The following is a 21,581-nucleotide window of genomic DNA, read 5'->3' on the forward strand; positions in this document are numbered from 1 at the left end:
TTCTTTCCCAAACCAAAGCTTAAGTTGCTCAGGCTATAACCACACAAACATTTATCAAGGTGATGCTTGCACAGGTTTTGGATGATAAGTCAGCACAGCAGCACCCCTGATTTACTTAGACATTTAAAAGTGGGAGTGACTAAGCAAGACAGAGCTCTTAAATAATAGCTCACACCTTTTCCTGAATAAAACGCAGATAAAAAAAATCTTGTATGATTCCCATTTAACTCTCAACTGAATTATCTAAAAATAATTTTCTAGTACTGCTACCTTAAATAAGAGACACCAGAACGTTGAGGAAGAGAATGATCATCTTTCATCACTGAAGAATGACTTGAGTACATGTAATTGAACAAGTCAAGGTCAAGAATGTCACTGAACTGCGCAGTCACCTTGAATTGATCTTGAGGCCCAGGCACCCTCAGATTCAAACCGCAGGACCTCAGACACAGAGGTCTGTATATGGCATGCACCACAAACAGGCAATGGGCAGTTCCAGTCATCTTTAGTGGAGATCTCCATCCCCCAGAGGCAGTTAGTACCGACTGACAGGGACAGCCACTCTCAGGAGTCACAGGCAGTTTTTAAAAGGGCCTTACGTACAATTCTCCCATGTACCATGTTTTTTAAGTGCAGACTATAACGGAATACATACAAAAAAATGTTACAGATGTGGTTTGGAGAGGTCAGTCGCTAATTTGGCTCACACTGACTGCTAAAGCTTGGGACCACAGCTGAACGACAGAGATACTTACTGTCTTCAATTTGACAGGGGCATAAGTGAAAAAATCCAAAAACACTTTATGCACCAACGAGTGCTTGATGACAGCCTCCCTGAAATCACAGAAAGAGAAGGTACACGTAATAACAGCAGTGCAACAGCTACTAACACCGTATCAATGCCAAACTTTCGCCTTCCACTTTCACATCATGCAGCTCAATTTTACAAACCACATTCTTAATTTGATGACTTCACCTAAAACTGCTCCATACGGCTCCAATTTTAAAAACCATCGAATTGCTTAGTGAAAAGGTTCAACCCTATTTTTCTTTTCCTTTAGGTGATGGCTTATAGCCTTGCATGGTGTTTCCACTGTAGTTAGAACTTCCCATCCCCACCAGAAGGCTGACCAGACATTCAAGGTCAATATTCAAAGGCATTTACCTGGACAACTCACAAGTTATCTGGCTAAATATCGACTTTTCAAAATCATCTTTTAGCTATTTTAAGTCATTATCCAGTTAAAAATTAAACAAATAAGTTATGAATGCTACAGAGGCATTCCAGGGCAGAGACAAGTTAGCCGATTAACTTATCCTAATTCTAATATTAGGAGTTGGCCAAATAAGTTAATAGGCAAACTCTATACATGCCCTGAAGCAGGTCTAAAGTTATGCAGCCTCCTGTAGCCAGATAAGTTTAGACTTAACTATTGGCTATATTCTTTAAATCAGTTGTTCTCAACAGGTGTGTCGCGAGATCCTGGGAGGTGTGTCGCAGGGCCAGCCCAGGTGGGAGTTGGTTGACTTCTTACATTGGGCCTGATGGGAGGCTTCTCTCACTTCCTTTTCTTCTTTCTGGCCCAGTGGGAGGTTGTTTCCTCCTTCACCCAGAGCAGAGCGAGACATTGCCAGCTCCTGCTGTCCTAGGCCTGATGGGACACAAACTTTATCTTTCCCTGCTGAGTCTGGGAGTGAAGCTGCTGTGGAGGGTGGGAGAAAGGATGTTGGGGTTACTGGGCAGACAAAGGTGGAAGATAGATGGAATGTGGGGGCTGCTGAACAGGAAGGGGTGGGAAACGGGATTGGGATAGCTGGGCAGGGAGGGAGATGGGATGAAGGCAGTAGGGAGAGTCAAACAGAGGAGAGAAGGGAGCACAGGAAAGAGGATATGGGGAGGGAGGGGTCAGGATTGCTGGGCAGGGATATGAGTGTGAGCGGATGATTGAAAGGGAGTAATTGGGAAAAGTGAAGGGTGATGGAGGCATGGAAGGGGCATGACGGGGGCGCAAGAGCCATAATATGTCAGTATGGGGAATGTGCATTTCCTCTATCTTTGTACTTTGCTTTAGTGTAGGAGGATATGTATTTCTGTTTCTAGCTCTCCAGTTTTGCACTGCATGCAGAGTGGCTTTTTGAGGTTTCCATTCCAGTTTTTGTCTCCACATTTGTAATTTGTGGCCTTTTGTTCTGTATTTGGTGAAGGTCGGATCTGTATGTGTGGCTGAGGTGAGGTATTTTACTAATAGGTAGGGATTTGTATCAATCTTCTTTGTTGTGTTATCCCATTCTCAATAGGAAATGCATTGGTGCTGCACTGCTGCCTTTTCATAGGAATGGCTATTGCTATTTGAGTTCTTGGAATTAGTGTTGCAGTGGGAGGGAAGGTTTGCTACGTGTGCTAAGTGTGGGTTTTTTTGGGGGGTTTTTTTTAGGTTTTGTATTTTACACTGCGCCTGGTAGTAAGGGAATTTGTGTTTCTGTTACTGAGATAGCACCAGAATCAGAATATCTTTTTTATATAGCAAGTTGTATTTGAAATATCCTAGTTCTACTCTGCATCCATTGTTTGGGGATGTGGTGGGGGAGGGGAGGTAGGGGGAGTTCCTGTGGATGCAGAGTATATGTTTACATTTAGTGCCGTGATGGTCAAGTGTTCAGTATGTCACGCCTGTAAGCATTATCTGCCAAGTGTGTCCCAGTAGAAAAAAGGTTGAGAACCATTGCTTTAAATATAGTTGGTTAAGTGGTTATCAACTTAAAAAAAAAATAGTGTAGCACAGGCCTGGTGACCCTTTTTCCATCCTCTCTACAACTCAATGGGTAAAAAAATGCCCTGCCGGGCAGAATTCCCTCCCCCCAAACTCAAAGTAGTCTTTATAAAATACATTTTAAAGGGCCTGTGCCAGCCCCTTCCGCCACCCACTCCCCAGTCCAGCATAAATTTTTCCAGAATGAGCACTCCTGTGCCTCCTCTCCCACAACCAGCTTGGTATCTTTTCTAATGCCCGGAATCGTGGTATGCTGCTACCATGATCCTGGCCAGTGCTTTCAGTGTTACGATGCCAGCAACGCTGGAAGCACAGAACTAGGACCTCTGGTCTACCACTATTCCTGGCTGTGGGAAGGACTGCAAAACAGGAAAATTGGTACTTATCTGCTAATTTTCATTCCTCGAATATCACAGATCAGTCCAGATGACTGGGGTTTTTCTCCTCTACCAGCAGATGAAGACAGAGAAGAAAAGCTTACTGTACCAGTGGTACTTAAGACAGTGTGCCACCTGCAGTCGCTCAGTATGACCTATACCCAAGCCAGGCTACAATCTTACAAACAAATCCCCACTCCCTATCTAGCAGGTTAAACAAATTAGAAAACATCTTCTCAGAAAGGAATTTGAATGCCAAACCAAGGAAATCTCCGATATATATCTACCCAGAGTAGAGTGGTCTTTAGAAAACAGAGGGTGGGGGTCTCTGGACTGAACTGTGGTACTCAAGGAACAAAAAATAGGTAAGAACCAATTTGCCTTCCCTTATTGTCCCCCGGTAACACACACTTGCCCAATCCAGCTGAGTCCGGAGCCCGAACATTCAGCAATGCTAAAGTGTGTAGCAAAGACCAAGTTACCACCTGGCTGATTTTCTGCAGCAATACTAACTGACATTCAGCCCAGAACATCGCGCCTGCACCCTAGCAGAATGAGTTTGTAATCCCTCCAGAACCGGAAGCCCATTACAAATGCAAGCAAAAGCAATAGCTTCCTTAATCCACCAGGAAATGGACACTTTCGATGCCTTCTTCCCTTCATTACACCCACTGAAAGAACAAATAGATGATCCGTCATGTAAAAACTCTTGGTGATCTTAAAAAAGTGCACGGTAAACACAAAGCTCCCGGGTATGTGGAAGAGACTACAAATTCCTAAGAGAAGCCCATTCTACCGATCAATTCACTGGAAGAGGAGGAACAAACCACCTTTCGCCTTAAAGCTGGAACACCACTACAGGAACTTCCTTCTCCGAAAGCTGTAGGACAAAGAACCCAGCATAAGACTTGTAGCTCCAAAAAAACGATTCGCTGAGCAAATAGCCACCAAAAAAAGGCCACTCTTAGGGTGAGAGAAGACAGACTAAGAGAGAATTTGAAATGAAGTTGGTCAGAGGCAAAAACTCATAATAAAAACTTTTTAAAATATATCCAAAGCAGAAAGCCTATGAGGAAGTTGATTGGACTGTTAGATGACCGAGGGGTTAAAGGGATTCTTAGGGAAGATACAGCCATTGCGAAAAGACTAAATGAATTCTTTAACTTCTGTGTTTACTAATGAGGATGATGGGGAGATACCAGTTTCAGAGATGATTTTCAAGGGTGATGAGTCAGATGAACTGAACCGAATCATGGTGAACCTGGAGAGAGCCACATGAATAGACCCAAGCTGGCCTTCCCAGCTCATGGCAACCTGAGCCCGAAATCTCCTGATTGGAAATACTGCTGAAGCAGCCACATATGTGCAGAGCCCTCAGGAACTAAGGCTAGCATGGTTGCCATGGAGCCCAGTACTTGAAGATAATTGAAAAATCTTAGCCTCCTCAAGCACAACCCTTATGGTACTGGACTACACAAGTTCAACCTCAGGGAGAAAACACCTTGCTTACATCGATCTTTAAGCATGCCCCTTGGAATTCCAACCTCTGCAATGCCACTAGGCCACCTTTTTATGCCAAGCTGAAAATCCTCCATCTGAGTCTGTAAATTCAGCATCATTTTGGGTACCTATTGCAGGCAAGCGTTCCTTTGCTCAAAAGAGGCAGTTGCCCAAGTAAGATAACACCAAGACACCATGTTGGCAAAAGGCTGGTGCCATCAACATCATTGTAAATATGCAAGATACTGGTGCAAGACCAAAAGGAAGTGTCTGGAATTGAAAATGCTCCCTCATCACTGCAAACCCGAGGTACTTCTGATGACCTACCTGAATGGGTATATGAAGATAATCCCAGATAGACTCAAGGATGCCCAAGATTCCCCCTTCCTGACCACAGCAATAACTGAACACAGAATATCCATTCGAAAGTAAGGTACTCATAAGGGCACATTCATCTTCTGGAGATCCAAAAATGGGGCAACAGGTGCCACTTTCTCCTTTTTTTTCATGAAAATAGATGGAATATCTGCCTCAATCTCTGACCCTCTCAGGGAATGGAAACACTGTTCCCAACCACAGAATCAAAGCCTGCATGGCCTGAATCAAACTGCTCCTCCCTGGAGACACACACTAAGATACTAAGAATACTAAGAGCAATGGATACACAAATTCTAAGAAGACCACCACTTTGTATGACAGACTTGACTTCCTCATCTGACTTTATCATAGTTCACTGTTGGTAAAAAAAAAAAATTGGTCAGGTGAACTTTGATGTGCTCACCCTGAGAGTTGGCCATCTGTATCTCAATGGGCTCCATTAAGCCATCTGGAACACATACATCGAGCTCTTGCCCGGATCCAAACGTATAAGGCATCAGTAATACAGGCTACTTCAGGCATTCTGCCTCATGCTTGGAAACACCTGTATCAGATATGGCCATAGAGAGTTGCTGAACCCAGTATAAGAAGCTTGTGCCAAAATACAAGAACTCACCACTTGAAATGGCCTTTAAACATTCAGGATCTCCTTGAGAGTCACACCCCTTCAACTGATGTATGTGTGACAGTTGGCCCTAAGGCATGAACTTCACGGAATCCCAAAGCTGGAGAAAACTCCAGAGCAGAAGATATAACATTGCTATAGCTACAGCCCCCATAGTCCTGCTACTATCATACATACCAGACAGATCAAGTTCTTTACTGTCCTTCGAAAAAGAGACTGATCTCCCAGGAACCCTGACCTACTTTTTTTTTTTTTTTTAAATACAAATAAAGCAGTCATCATTAGGGTAGTAGCAACTACCAATCTGTATGGACTATTTCCAAGTCTTCCATTAAGAGTAGTAGCCACTGTTGCTCTGTGTTGGCTTAATCCCAGACCTACTGAAAAAAAAATATAGTGGCTAAAGGTAGTAGCAGCTGCTGCTCCATGCAGACTACCCCTAATCCTTCTGTTAAGCACAGTAGCAACTGTCGCTCTGTACAGGCTACCTCCAAGCTTTCTGTTAAGGGTAATGTTAACTGCCGCTTCGTTCAGGTTACCCCAATGCATTCTGCTAAGATAGCAACAACTCTGCCCAAGCAGAAATAAAACCCTAGGTACTACTGGATTCAATATTCTTTGATATCCAGCATCAGAAGAGCTTGAGAATATTCCTTTCCCTGAAAGAATCTGACCACTTTAAGGACACCCTCTTCATCCCTGTCTCAATTATTGAGCTCCGGCTCTTGCACCCCTAGGAGATCTTCAGGAGACCCTTTAACCAGCTGCAACCTATGAGAAGCACCCCACATAGTTCCTGGAACAGGGAAACACACCGTGTCCCAATGGGAACTCCTGCTAGAAGAACCATCTCCAAGAACCGCCCCTAAAGCCAACAAAACCACTCAGGGGTAGAGGAAGTTCCCCAGAGAAGGTAATAGAGATGCGGAATAAGAATTGTTCTCTCTCTCTCTCTATTTTTTTTTTTTTTAAACAAAAATGCTTTATATAATGAAACTACCAATTCTGAAGAAACAAGCCCCTACACTTCAGGAAACCCAGGGGCTGCAGAGGAAGTAGATCTTTTTCCACACTGTGTCCACTTGCAATGGAATCAGAGGGTGCACACCCCCCCCCCCCCCGCCCTTTTCCTCCTACCCAGGAGGGCTTTAAAATGGCCACCGTTCTTGCATTTTGTGTAGCCAAGACAAAACTGTGAGAAAACAAAGACAGGTCCTGCCGAAATCTCCATACGGACAGACAACTTCACCACTGAAACCAGGGGAGAATTGCCAAATCAGACCTCTACACTTCCCAAATGGGATTTGTATAGTGCTGAGGCTTGCCTCATCCTATGTTGACCTCAAGCATGGGGAACTATTTCCTGCCAGGAACCAACAAAATCTGAGTGGTGCTTGGCTGCGTGGCACCACTACGCGGCCAGAAGACAGCAATAGCTGTCTTCTGGCCGCCACCATTGAGACCACTCCTCTGGCCGAAGTATGGACTAGATCCGAGCCCAAGTCAGCTAAAAAGGTGGCGGTGGGTTCCATAACTACTCTGGAATTCACCCAAGTCATCCACTTCCTGAGAGAGGAGTAGGCATGAATAAGCTACCAGGGCCCAACAAGAAGCAATCTGTAAGGTCACTGCTACTGCGTCAAAGGCCTGTTTAAGGATGGACTCCATCCATCTATCCTGTGCATCCTTTAAGGCCACGCCTCCCTCCACTGGGATAGTTGTTTGCTTAGATGCGGCACAGATCAGCAGATCCACTTTAGGGAAATGCAAATGCTCTCTCACTGCCAGATCCAGTTGGTATAGAGCTTCTAAAGTTCGCCCCCCCTTTAAAACTTGCTTCTGGGGCATCACATTCTAGGTTAGTCAACTCCTAGATGACTTCTATTACTGGAAAGTAGCAAGAGGCTTTCCGTAGGGAAAGCAGAATAGGATTCTTCTTTGCTTCCGTCATAGAATCCTCCCCAGAACGCTCAGCATCTTCATGGTCTGGGAAACCAGGGCCGGCAATTCATCTCTATGAAAAGCCGTAACATAGTCTGATATGGTTCTAAACCAGGGGGAATTTCCCCATCTTCCAAGGAATCTTTATCCTCCTCTTCTCCTGTGCCATCCGGGTCCCTGCCAGGGATACCCTTTGTGAGGCGAGGCATGCCTCAAGGTCTGCCAACAGAACTGGGAGAAGGAGGATTTACTGGCTGAGGTCCCGTCCAGAGAGGGGCAAGTGAGGTAGTAGACCACACCTTTACGAAGGCTTGAAGTCCCTGGAAAAATTCCACCCAAGAGAAGGCAGCCGAGTCCATGACTAGCTTAGGAGATACCGGGGTATGTGCCGCTGAATTTCCCTCTCCCATGGATGACCCCAGTCCCGGGGATACTCAGATCCAAGGTATTTCCAGTTAAGGCTGTGGCTAACCTATCCTCTGAATGGGAGAAGCCAGGCTTAGCAAAGTCCAGGGAGGCTAACTCTCCCTGGGCTTCCTCACAGTGCTGACATAAGTTGGAATCCAGGTCAGACTGTGAAGCCCTAATATGACAAGCAGTCCAGAGAAAAAGGCGCTTATGTTTCTTGGCTTCCGAAGCCATTGGCTGTGACAACTGTGTGTTCTGCCGGCTTGCACTTAAAATTTTATGCGTGCAGATTTCGGGCACCTAGGCGGGATGCAGCAAGGTGATTGCACAGCCCATGCGACCGGCTTTACCCATATTCTGCGCTTAGCACATTGTGCGCGTATGTATGTGCACGATGCTATATGCACTGCGAGTACCAACATTCTATGGAGGGCAATACGGCACGCAGAAAGACGCGAGCAAGATGGCGCCGCCACGGCCTACCACGTGGTGTGCCAACCAAGTCTAAAGTGGGGCCTAGCCTACCAGGGAGCCGCTCAACCCGCTTGGAAGCCCACTTCCCCTTACCTTAATGGGATCGGGAATGATGTTGCTACTGCGCGCAAAGCAAGGAGACCAGAGGAAGTCTTACCGAAACCCCTCCAAATGTCTCTGAATCAGGAGGTAAACCTTCTCTTCTTTTTTTTTTTTTTTTTCACTTACCTGGGGTTTAGCGCTTCCTGGCTAAGTACAGCGAAGGTCTCCGGCTGCGGGGGGCGAGGGCTTTGGCCGTCACCGCCTCGCTAGACTTCCTGCATCTGCTGCCTTTCAGCTGCTTAAGCATCAAAGTCCATGCCGGGAACTGGCTACTGGACCATGGCACACCTCTGAGGGATCTCGGAAATCTCCTCAGGAATTCTCAACTGGGGAAGGGACCTTTAGGTATCACCGCAGGAGAGTGGGACTCAATTTTTTTCTCCAATTTAAATGTAGAATTTCTCTTTCCAAAAAGTACAGCAATCTCCATAGGAAAAGGTACGTCCACCATCTGGTGGAGACAGAGAAATATTGAAGGGCTGAGGTCACTGGCAGGGGGTGCATCTAGGGTGATGTCAGCTTTGAAATCTGACTGTCTCCATCTGCTGGCTGGAGAGCATAACCCATTGGTCCTGAGTCAATCTGGCTACACGCTAGGAAAAGTAACACTTTTCTTTTCTGTCTCTATCTGCTACTAGGGGAGAATGCACAGGTCCCTATTGAATTGCTGCAAGACACAGGAAAATTAGTTCTTACCTGTTAATTTTCGTTCCTGTAGAACCACGGATCAGTCCAGACCTTGGGTTGAGCCTCCTTTCCAGCAGGTGGAGACAGACTAAAACTGCAGAGGTGCCCTGTATGAGGACAGAGCCCATCCTGTAACCCTTCAGTATAACTACTGTCAAAGCAGAAAAACAACAAAACCAGAACAGGATCAAGCAAGTAAATGAAAAGCTCAAATGAGCAACTGCAACAAACAGAGTAAGAAAAACATGGCAGAACTATCCGCTCTTGCACATACTTGGTACTTGAACAACCAAGGCTTCCGGTGTAATTGCTCAGGATTATAGTATAGAATTAGACATTGAAAATCGTAAATCTGTAAAACAAGCTTCGAGAGGACAGGAAAAGAGGAAGACGACAGGGAAGGCCGTCTGGACTGATCCGTGGTACTACAGGAACGAAAATTAACAGGTAAGAACTAATTTTCCTTTCCCTGTACGTACCCGGATCAATCCAGACCTTGGGATGTACCAAAGCTTCCCTATCCCGGGTGGGACCGAGACAGTCCCGCTCGAAGCACTTGCCCTCCAAAGGAACCAAAGACCGGCGCCTGCACATCCAGACGGTAGTGTCGAGCAAAAGTATGCAGGGACGTCCAGGTGGTGGCCCTGCAAATCTGTTGCGGAGAGACCGATTGGCTCTCCGCCCAGGAAGTAGCTTGAGAACGTAGCGAGTGAGCCTTTAAGCCCTCTAAGAATCGACAGACCTTGACAGAGATAAGCCGAGGAAATGGCTTCCTTCAACCATCGTGCAATGGTGGTCTTAGAAGCAGGCTTGCCCCGATTGGGACCACTCCAGAGGACAAAAAGATGGTCCAAGACCCGGAAGTCATTGGTAACCTGAAGATACTTGAGTAGAACGCGTTTGAGATCCAGTTTGCGAAGGTCGCCTCCAGCGGTACCCGCAATCTCGTCCGGAGAGAATGCAGGAAGCTCTACCGATTGGTTGACATAGAAGGCGGACACCACTTTCGGAAGAAAAGAGGGCACCGTCTTGAGAGAAACACCGGAGTTGGAAGTTCGCAAAAAAGATTCCCGACATGACAATGTTTGAATCTCAGAGACCCGCCGAGCGGAGGCGATCGAAACAAGGAAAATAGTTTTGAGCGTAAGGTCCTTTACCGTAGCCTGACGGAGAGGTTTGAACGGAGCAGAACAGAGAGTCCGAAGGACCAGATTGAGATTCCACGAAGGACAAGTATTGCGAGCGGGCGGACGCAGATGTTTGACTCCCCTTAAAAACCAAACCACATCCGGGTGAGCCGCTAAAGGATGACCATCAACCTGTCCGAGAAGAGAGCCAAGGGCGGAAACTTGTACGCGGAGAGAAGTGAAGGAGAGGCCCTTGGAGAGACCCTCCTGCAGAAAAGAAAGAACTACAGAGACTGGGTCAGAGCGAGCTGATACACCCGAATTCTCAAAAACAGTCTCGAAGACCTTCCACACGCGCACGTAAGCTAGAGAAGTCAACTGCTTCCGGGCTCGGAGCAAGGCAGAGATAACCTCTTCCTTGTAGCCCTTATGTCTCAGAAGCCGCCGTTCAAAAGCCAGGCCGCTAGACAGAAGCAATCGGCCTGGTCGAAATATACAGGTCCCTGCTGCAGTAGACGTGGAAGATGGCCCAGCTGCAGAGGACTGTCCGTCTCCAGTGTGACAAGATCTGCGAACCATGGTCTGCGAGGCCACTCGGGTGCTACCAGAATCACTGCACCCCTGTGGAGTTCTATTCTCCTGAGAATCTTTCACATTAGGGGCCACGGAGGAAACACGTACAGGTAGACGTCTGCGGGCAAGGGAAGAGCCAGAGCATCCACTCCCTCCGAGCCGTGGTCCCTCAAGCGGCTGAAGAACCGATCGGCCTTGGCATTGTGCATGGTCGCCATTAAGTCCAGGTGGGGCTGACCCCACCTTCTGATGATCAGATCCATGGCTGCTTCCGAGAGTTCCCACTCTCCCGGATCGAGCGATTGGCGGCTGAGAAAATCCGCTTGAACATTTTCCTTGCCCGCAATGTGACAGGCCGCCAGGCATTCCAGGTGTCGTTCTGCCCAGGCAAAGAGACGGCTGGCTTCCAGGGCTACCAGGCAACTGCGGGTGCCCCCCTGACGGTGGTGGAGTTGTCGGACAGCACTCTTACCACTTTTCCGCGTATGAGGGGCAAGAACTCCTGCAGGGCCAGATGCACCGCCCTGGCCTCCAGCCGATTGATGTGCCAGCGAGACTGAATGGGTGACCATATCCCCTGAGTGGACCGAGACAGGCAGACCGCACCCCAGCCCGAGAGACTGGCGTCCGTGGTCACTATCTTCCATTTTGGAGACTGGAAGGGCATTCCCTGGAGAAGATGGGGGAGCGAGAGCCACCACTGCAAGTCGGCAACGGTAGAGGCCAAAAGGGGGGAGGACCATTTGATACTGTTCCGACACCGGCTGCCAACGTGAAAGCAAAGCTTTCTGTAACGGTCGCATATGAGCAAAAGCCCATGGGACTAGATTGATAGTGGAAGCCATGGACCCGAGAACCTGCAAGTAGTCCCAGGCCATTGGAAGAGGCAGCGAGATCAAGTCCCGGATCTGATCTATCAACTTGAGGGCCCGCGCACGAGGCAAGAAGACTTTCCCGAGTCAGGTGTCGAAGTGGGCTCCCAGGAACTCCAATTCCTGGGAGGGCTGGAGGTTGCTTTTGGAATAATTCACTATCCAACCCAGGGACGCGAGAAGAGCCAATACCCGATCTACCGCCTGTTTGCAGAGGACCCCGACTTGGCCCGCACAAGCTAGTCGTCCAGATAAGGATGAACTAGAACGCCTTCCCGCCGTAGGGCTGCCGCCACCACCACCATGATCTTGGTGAAGGTGTGAGGCGCGGTCGCGAGGCCGAATGGCAGGGCCCGAAACTGGAAGTCCCGATTGAGAATGTGGAAGCGAAGATACTTTTGATAATCGCAGTGGATCGGGATATGGAAGTATGCTTCCATCAGCCCGAGTGAGGCGAGGAACTCCCCGGGGCGAACCGCCGTGATGACCGTTCGCAGGATTTCCATGCGAAAGTGCAGGATCTTGAGGGTTTTGTTGACCCATTTGAGGTCCAGGATCGGACCCAGGTGCAGTAGTCTGGTGATGGTTTGCTCCACCGCTTCCTGTTTGGAGCGCCCGCAAGGGGAGAACAGGAAGAGATCCGGTGGGTTGCGGACGAGCTCGAAGGCGTACCCGCCTCGTACAATGTCAAGGACCCACTGGTCCGAAGTGATCTTGACCCATTCCTCAAAAAAAAGGGAGAGGCGACTGTCCAAGAACGGGATTGAGGAATGGGCCAGCTGACCTTCATTGCGCGGCAGGCTTAGGGGCGGAGAGCGCGGGTTGGCCATCGCGAAAGGGCCGACGTCCACGAAAGGGCTGCGACCAAGACTGAGACCGGGAAGAATAACCCCTCATGGCACCACCCCGTCCGCGTGGGGTATACCATCTCTGTCCCTGGGAACGGGAGGGTGTGAAGGAGCGTGCTGGTCTCGGCCAAACCTCCGGTAGCTTATGGACTATTGTCCTCCAAGGAATCCATAAGCTTCTCCAGGTCCTCGCCAAACAGCAACTTACCTTTGAAGGGCAGCGAGCCAAGCCGTGCCTTGGAGGATGGGTCAGCCGACCAATTGCGCAGCCACAGGAGTCGCCTAGCTGACACCGCCGAGGCCATCGCTTTTGCTTGGACGTGGAGGAGGTCATAGAGCGCATCAGCCCCATAGGCGATGACGGTTTCCAAACGCTCAGCTTGCTCCGCCTCTGCCGGGGGAAGATCCTGGGCCCCGAGTAGCTGTTGGGTCCATCTAAGACCTGCCCGCAACATGAGACTGCTGCAGGCCGTCGTGCGGACCCCCAGGGCCAGGATTTCGAAAATGCGTTTCATGTGCGCTTCAAGCTTGCGGTCCTGCCCATCCTTCAGGGCTGTAGATCCCTCCACCGGGATGGTAGTGTGTTTAGTGACCGCCGAGACGTAGGAATCCACAGAGGGATTTCTCAAGATTTCCAGACCGTCCTCCGGGAGGGGGTACAGCTTATCCATAGCACGTCCCACCCAGAGTCCCTCTTCAGGAGCCTCCCACTCTCGCAGGAGCAATAGCTTGTGCATGGGATGAAAAGGGAAAGCGTTTGCTGGAGCCCTGAGTCCCGCCAGGACTGGGTCCATATTTTTAGGCAAGGATTCCGTGGAGGGTATCCACCAAGGGCCCCTCCAACCCCAATTCCTGGAGGACAAAGGGGATGAGGGGCTCCAACTCCTCCTGTTGGAACATACGCAGGGCCCTGGGGTCGTCCCCTTTCAGGGGCAGGAGGATAGCCACGGAATCAGAAAGTGGGTCGGCGTCTGGGAGGACCGGGGCCACCAGGGGGTCAAGGGGGGGGGGGCACACCCGGGACCACCCGCACTCAAAGGGACCCCTGGGGTTCCGCAGCCGGGCCACCAGTCAACGGCACGGAGCGAGGAATTTTTGCCGGGGGGGGGGGGGGTCAGGGGGCTTCCCCCTCCTCCTGCAGGCTAGCTAGGTAAGACTTGTGCATAATCAGCACAAATTCCAGAGAAAAACGGGTCCTGGAACTCCCGGGGGGCGGCGCAAGGTGGGGTTAGGGACCATGACCTGGGGGGGGCCTCGGGGCTTAAATCTGGGGGTAGCTCCAAAAACGGGAGCTGCCCCTGGCCCCCCAGGCCTGGCCATGCTTTGGGGAATGGATCCCCGGGCTAAATTTGCCTGCCCTGCCAAGGAGGGGCCTTCCCCACCCGGCAGGCAGGCAGAGCAAAGTCCCTCCCGCGAAAATTGCAAAGAGGGCAGCCGACAAGAGAGGCAGGCTGCCGGTCACGGCATAGCAGAAGCCGCTCTGAAGAGAAAAAAAATCTAAAAATAGAAATGATTGGCAGCCCGCCGGCAGGAGTGAAGCAGGGGAGGAACCTGCTGACTCCTGCTTGTCTGGCTGCCGGTTCAAGCCCCCTAAAAGCAAAAAATCAAAATTACAAAAAAATAATTTATAAGTGCTGTAAAAGTGAGAGATGAAGTTTGAAAACTCTTCACCCTTTTTTTTTTTTTTTTTTTTTTTACACTGAGCACAGCACTGGGCTCTGAGCCCCCTCAGCAGCCAGAGGAGGGGGGAGACGAGAACTGGACCGCCAGCCTCGGCCCCCACACCGGGAAGCACAGACAGTCGCAGGCTATGCAGCACACAAGGGGCAAAGCCCCCCTGAGTCCGGCAAGAGCTAGGAGACGTTACCGTCTCCTGTATAAGAAAAAAGAATCCTAACAGATTAAAATTTATTATTTCCAGAAAAAGGAAAAGAAAAATAACTAGGAACTAAGTACTTGCTTGATCCAAAGAAATAAAGATAGCCAGCTGAGAAGCCGAGATCAGGAGACCGAAGGGTGAGCTGATCCACCTGCTGGGAGACAGACAAATACTGAAGGGTTACAGGATGGGCTCTGTCCTCATACAGGGCACCTCTGCAGTTTTAGTCTGTCTCCACCTGCTGGAAAGGAGGCTCAACCCAAGGTCTGGACTGATCCGGGTACGTACAGGGAACAGGGAGCCGGGTCCTGTCTAGCCAGGATTCTGCTGCCACCATATAGGAAAATTAGTTCTTACCTGATAATTTTCGTTCCTGTAGTACCACGGATCAGTCCAGACACCTGGGTTGTGACTCCGCACCAGCAGATGGAGACAGAGCAAAACTTGACGGGCTCCCTACATATAGTAAGGTGCCACCCACAGCCCCTCAGTCGAACAAACTGTCAAAGCAAAACCAGTGCCCGACTAACTAACTAGTAAGAAAATTGAAACCAATTCAAACACCCCCCTGGCTGACAACAGAAAACAGCAGACCAGAGGCAAGCAGTTTAATTCCAAGAACTGGAACAATTACAGCACGAATAACCAAACGAGCGGACTCTCTCTCTCTTCATCGTGACTAACAGACGGGCAGGAGCCTGGACTGATCCGTGGTACTACAGGAACGAAAATTATCAGGTAAGAACTAATTTTCCTTTCCCTGTACGTACCCGGATCAGTCCAGACACCTGGGATGTACCAGAGCAAATTACCGAGGGTGGGAAGCAGAGAGTCCCGCTCGGAGAACACTCGCCCCAAACCCCTGAGACTCAGATGCCTGGACATCCAGTCTGTAATGCCTAGTGAAAGTATGCAACGACTTCCACGTCACAGCTCTACAGATCTCCTGTGTGGACACCTGAGAAACCTCGGCCCAGGACGTGGCTTGCGCCCGAGTGGAATGAGCGCGAAGTTCCCGAGGTGCTAACTTACCCTGCAGAAGATAAGCCGAACCAATAGCCTCTTTGAGCCAACGAGCGATAGTGGTTCGCGACGCCGCAGCCCCCGGCGAGGCCCGGAACAGAGAACAAACAGATGGTCAGAAACCCGGAAGGGATTCGTAACCTCCAGGTAACGAAGCAGAATCCTGCGCACGTCGAGCTTTCGTAACTCTTTCAGCCCTTTGTCCATCTGATCCCCGACCTCAAAACCCGGAAGGTCCACAGACTGATTTAAATGAAAAGAGGACACTACCTTGGGCAAAAAGGACGGAACAGTTCGCAGAGAAACACCGGTCTGCGAAAAACGCAAGAACGGTTCCCGACAAGACAAAGCCTGCAACTCCGAGACCCGCCGAGCCGACGAAATGGCTACCAGAAACACGGTCTTCAAAGTAAGATCTTTCAGCGTCGCCCGTTTGAGTGGTTCAAAAGGCGCCTTCCCGAGAGCCGAGAGCACACAATTTAAATTCCAGGCCGGACAAGGATTCCGCACCGGAGGGCGTAAATGTTTAGCCCCGCGAAGAAAACGCACCACATCCGGATGGCACGCCAAGGACACTCCGCGCACCTTCCCGCACAGGCAACCAAGCGCGGCTATCTGGACCTTCAGGGTACTCCAGGCCAGCCCCTTCGAGAGACCCTCTTGTAAAAAGGCGAGGACACCGGTGGACATATAGGATCCACCTCATGAGTACCGCACCAGTCCTCAAAAACCGTCCACACCCTCATGTAGGTTAAGGACGTGGATTGTTTTCGGGCCCTCAACAAGGTAGCGATCACTGCCTCGGAATACCCCTTAGTCCTCAAACGCGCCCTTTCAAAAGCCAGGCTGCGAGACAAAAGTGATCCGCATCCTCCAAACAGACGGGTCCTTGTTGAAGAAGAGCCGCCGCCCCGTGAAACCGAAGCGGAGGCTCCGCCGCCAGCTGAATGAGGTCCGCGAACCACGGGCGCCTTGGCCACTCCGGCGCCACCAGGATCACGGCCGACGGATGTAACTCGATCCGTCGAAGAACTTTGCCTATCAGAGGCCACGGAGGGAACACATATATCCACACTTCCGTGGGCCAGGGAAGCACCAGAGCATCGACTCCTTCTGCGCCCCTTTCCCTCCGACGGCTGAAGAACCGTGGGGTCTTTGAGTTGCGAGCGGTGGCCATCAGGTCCAGGTGTGGAGTTCCCCACCTGGCACAGATGAGGCGATACGCTACGTCTGGCAACTCCCATTCGCCTGGATCCAGCCGATGACGGCTGAGGAAATCCGCCTGTACGTTGTCCACACCTGCTATGTGAGACGCCGCCAGGCCGCTGAGGTGTTGCTCCGCCCAGACCATGAGCAGCCGTGCCTCCTCCGCCACTTGCTGGCTCCTCGTTCCTCCCTGACGATTGATATAAGCCACTGTGGTCGCGTTGTCCGAGAGCACCCGAACGGCCTGGTCCCGTATCCACGGCAAAAAGGCTTGCAAGGCTAACGACACCGCTCTCGTCTCTAAGCGGTTGATGGACCACCAGGATTGCTGGCTCGACCACTGACCTTGGACCGAGCGGCCTCTGCAGACCGCCCCCCATCCGAACAGACTGGCATCCGTCGTCACTACCGTCCAGGTGGGCATGACCAGAGACACCCCGCAAGTCAGATGATCTCGTGAGAGCCACCAGTGCAGGCTGGCCCTGGCACAGGAGGTGAGAGGCAACGGACGAAGAAACTCCTCCGACACCGGCTTCCAGCGGGAAAGTAACGCTGATTGTAACGGTCGCAGGTGAGCGAATGCCCAAGGGACCAGAGCTAGGGTCGACACCATGGACCCCAAGACCTTCAGGTAGTCGCAAACCAGCGGGCACCGCATGGACAAAATGTGTCGTACCTGTCGCTGGAGCTTGACCACTCTCTCCTGAGTCAGCGACACCCTGGCCCTCTCGGTGTCGAACAGGGCTCCCAGATACTCCAACCGCTGCGTAGGTTGCAGATGACTCTTGGCCAAGTTGACTACCCAACCGAGAGATCGCAAGAGCTGTAGAACCCTGGCAATTGCCTGCTGACACTCGGCCTCCGATTTGGCTCGGATGAGCCAATTGTCCAAGTAAGGGTGCACCAGTAGCCCTTCCCTCCGGAGCTGAGCAGCCACCACCACCATAACCTTGGTGAAAGTGCGTGGAGCCGTGGCGAGCCCGAAGGGAAGAGCCCTGAACTGATAATGTCCGCCGAGGATGCAGAACCTCAGGTACCGGTGATAAGCCGGCTGAATCCCGATGTGAAGATACGCCTCCGTAAGGTCCAGAGAAGCAAGGAACTTGCCCGGACGAACCGCGGCAATTACCGAGCGGATCGTCTCCATCTTGAACCGCGGTACCCGCAGGCACCGGTTGACCCCTTTTAGGTCGAGAATAGGCCGAAACGCTCCATCCTTCTTTGGGACCACGAAGTAAATGGAGTACCTTCCCTGGCCCCGCTGCCCCTGCGGAACAGGAGTAATGGCGCCCAGGTCTTCCAGGCGCCGAAGGGTGGTCCGGACAGCGGCGCGCTTGACGAGGGCTTTGCAGGGCGAGACGAGAAACTTGTCCACTGGAAGCCGAACAAAATCTAACGCGTAGCCGCCTCTTATCACCGCGAGGACCCACTGATCGGAAGTTATTCTGGTCCATGCCTCGTAAAACAATGAGAGCCTCGCGCCCACGTAGGGTACGAGGGTTGGCGGCAACGAGGAATGGACCCGTCTCGCTTCATTGGGCCGACTTGGACCCCGAGCCGGACGAGGGTCCACCGGTCCTGTTGAATTTCTTCCCTCGAAAGGACTGCGACCAGGAGGACGATCTAGCCGAGCCGGACCGGTAGGACTGCCCCGACCCCGTCGCCCTCTGTGGCCGCTGTCGGCGGTTAGACCGGAACCTGTTTCTTGCGGAGAAGGACGACCGAGGCCTGGGCCTATCTTCTGGTAACTTAAAAGCCTTATTCTCGCTCAGGAACTGCATCAGATCGTCCAGCTGCTTACCAAACAGGAGCTTTCCCTTAAAGGGTAAGGAACCCAGATGGGCCTTGGACGCCCCATCCGCAGCCCAGTTGCGAAGCCAGAGGAGACGACGCGCCGAGACCGCCGACACCATAGCTCTGGCCGATGTTCTGAGCAAATCGTGCATCGCATCAGCGCTGTAGGCAATCACCGCTTCCAAGTTATCCGCCTGAATAGCCTCCCCCGAGGAGAGGTCGGCGTTCGCTTGCAGGACTTGGACCCACCGGAGCCCCGCTCGCAGTGCAAAGGTACTACACATGGCTGCCCGCACTCCCAGTGCGGACACTTCGAAGATCTTCTTCAACTGCACATCCAGCTTCCTATCTTGGATATCCCGGAGGGCCGTAGCACCCGTAACTGGGATGGTGGACCTCTTCGTCACTGCTGACACCGCCGCGTCCACCCGTGGAAGGCGTAGCAGTTCCAGAGCGTCCTCTGGAAGGGGATAAAGCTTGTCCATAGCCTTACTCACCTTCAGCCCCAGTTCCGGGGTATCCCATTCCCGGAACAAGATATCTGAGACCGAGAAGTGAAACGGGAAAGCAAGCGCAGGGCCCGCCAGGCCCAGCAGCACTGGATCCATCTTGACCCCTTGCCGGGACTCCACTGGTGGAGGATCCACGCCGATCTCATCCAGGATAGCCGGGATAAGGGGAGAAAGTTCTTCCCTACGAAACAGGCGGACGACCTTGGGGTCATCACCCTCAGCCGCCTGCGGCCCCTTGCCGGCTCCCGGCTGGGCCTGCCCCTCGTCCTCGTGGCCCTCCTGGCCTTCAGGGGCTCCCGACAGCGCTTCCTCGTCCGAGGAGGCGGTGGACGCCGTCTCCGATTCCTGTGGGTCGCCACGCGGCTGCCTCTTCTCCCGCGGTCCCCCCTGGGCGCCCCGGGTCCTAGCGGCTCTCTTCCGGGGCTGGGAGCGAGCTTCCCTGCCCCCTGAAGCCTTCCCAGTCTTCTGTCTAGCCTTTTTATATTTCGCCAGTTTCTGCATCAATAAAGAAAAATCCTCAGAAAACGAGCCCTCCGATCCGGAGGAGCCCTCCCCCGCACTAGGGCTCCCCGAGCCACGGGGTCCCGGGGGCTCCCCCCCCCGAAACTCTGGGCTGTGGTGATAACGCGGGAGGCTGGGCGCCATCTTGGAGCGCCCTCCTCGTGGCTTCCCTCACGGTGGATAAAATGGCGTCCGTTCCCGCACTAAGCAGGAACGGATCAAAGGACGCGGCCTCCGAAGCTCCGGCGCGCGACGGCGAACGGGCCCCCCGCGATCGACCCCCCCGGGCGACCTCCGACGAGCCCTCGCCACCTGCGACGCAGCCGGAGCAGACCCCGTCCCTGGAGAGCCGCACGCGCGGCAGGTCGTCCCCCTCGGCATTCCCCGGCGGCCACCGACCTCCGAACACGAAAACGGGCTCCCCAACCAGCGATCGACCCGACCGGCGAAGAGGGAGAGAGCCGGCGCCGCAAAGCTAAAAACAAAACAACGCTGAGCAGTATTTTTTTTTTTTTCACTTAGCCGCTAGCAGAGGTCCTGCAGTCTTCAGCTCCAGCGGGGGTGAGTGAACCGGGCTCCCCGGTGTCACCCCCGACGCTGCTGCCCGCACAGGCCGGGTCCTCGACCCTCAGCAGCGGCCTCGACCTGGAGGGGATGGTCCTCTCAGGACCTTCCAACCCTCCTGGGAGGCTCCCCCGACGGGAGACTTCTATTTTCTTCTTTGCTTCCTGGAAGAAATTTCTCTCCCTTGTCCTTTTTCTTCTTTTTTTTTTTTTTTTTTTAACACACTGCCCTAACAAAATAGTTTTAAATTGAAATAAATCCCTGACTGACTACACCGAGCCACAAAAAAACTATCAAGGATCACCGAGACTGTGGGTGGACCTGCCCCATCTGCTGGAGACAGAGAAAGACTGAGGGGCTGTGGGTGGCACCTTACTATATGTAGGGAGCCCGTCAAGTTTTGCTCTGTCTCCATCTGCTGGTGCGGAGTCACAACCCAGGTGTCTGGACTGATCCGGGTACGTACAGGGAACTCTACTTGGTCTGACACCAATGTTACCTTCCTGATGTGCTGCCAAAGACCACTTCCTGGCCAAATTCACATTAATAGCATACCATGATCCTGACTGAAGATATTGGAAAAGGTACCAGGAGGGTGGGAGGCTGGCATTAGTCCATTAAAAGGTTTGCTTTGTAAAGATTAATTTGAGGAGTCTGGGGAGGGAGGTTTGGCTTGGCAGGGGACTTTTTTCCCATCAAATGAGGGGAGGACGGGATTAGGGCTGCCAGGCCTGTGCCACACTATTTTTTTCTTTTTAAAGCTGAACACCATTAAATTGGCTATATTTTTTTTGAATACAGCTGATTAAATCTAAAAGTTATCCAGCCACAGAAGCCCAGATAAATTAAAACCAGCAATATTCAAAAGATAGCTGTTTAGGTTTAAGTTATCCAGCAAGACAGCAGAATAACTTTAATTGAGGATATTAAGCAGGACATTTATCCCACTGAATATCTGGGATAACTGATCCTCTTGTCCATAACCAAATAAGTTATCCATTGGAGGCTTTTTTCAATACTGACCTCTCTATAGTTATTGGATTATAACATGCACTCAGATTTCCTCATAAAAAATTTGGGGAAAAAATGTCACTGCGACCTGTGTATCTTCTAATATATTGCATGTGATATTTACAGAGGATATACCCACAAGAAGTTTGAGCCACACCTACAAGCAGTTAGCTCCACAGCATATACCAGGGGAGCTTACTGCTGTTTCCTTCACCAGACGTCTGGTGCCATCTACTACCTTCAAGATCATGGTCATCACTAAAGTGGTGCTCGGATTTACAGCCCATGATCCAAGGCTATGGAAGGAACCCTGGGGCATGGCTCCCCGATTCAGGACTGTTGCTGCAATGACCAAAGTGGGAGAGTCAGTCAATTAAAATAGGGAGAAATCCCCGGGTAGCTTTGAAT

General features: G+C 51.4%; 1 protein-coding gene across 3 annotated transcripts in view; it reads right to left on the reverse strand.

Annotated features, from left to right (window-relative positions):
* Positions 1-21,581, reverse strand: part of PUM3 (pumilio RNA binding family member 3) — a 139,842-nt gene that overhangs the window by 75,502 nt on the left and 42,759 nt on the right. For all 3 annotated transcript variants that reach the window (XM_029613347.1, XM_029613337.1, XM_029613327.1), the window contains one exon: positions 756-834. In XM_029613347.1, the coding sequence (XP_029469207.1) occupies positions 756-834 (79 nt within the window). The remainder of the gene's footprint in view (positions 1-755; positions 835-21,581) is intronic.

Source organism: Rhinatrema bivittatum, chromosome 1 (assembly GCF_901001135.1).
Source record: "Rhinatrema bivittatum chromosome 1, aRhiBiv1.1, whole genome shotgun sequence".
Lineage (NCBI taxonomy): Eukaryota > Metazoa > Chordata > Amphibia > Gymnophiona > Rhinatrematidae > Rhinatrema > Rhinatrema bivittatum.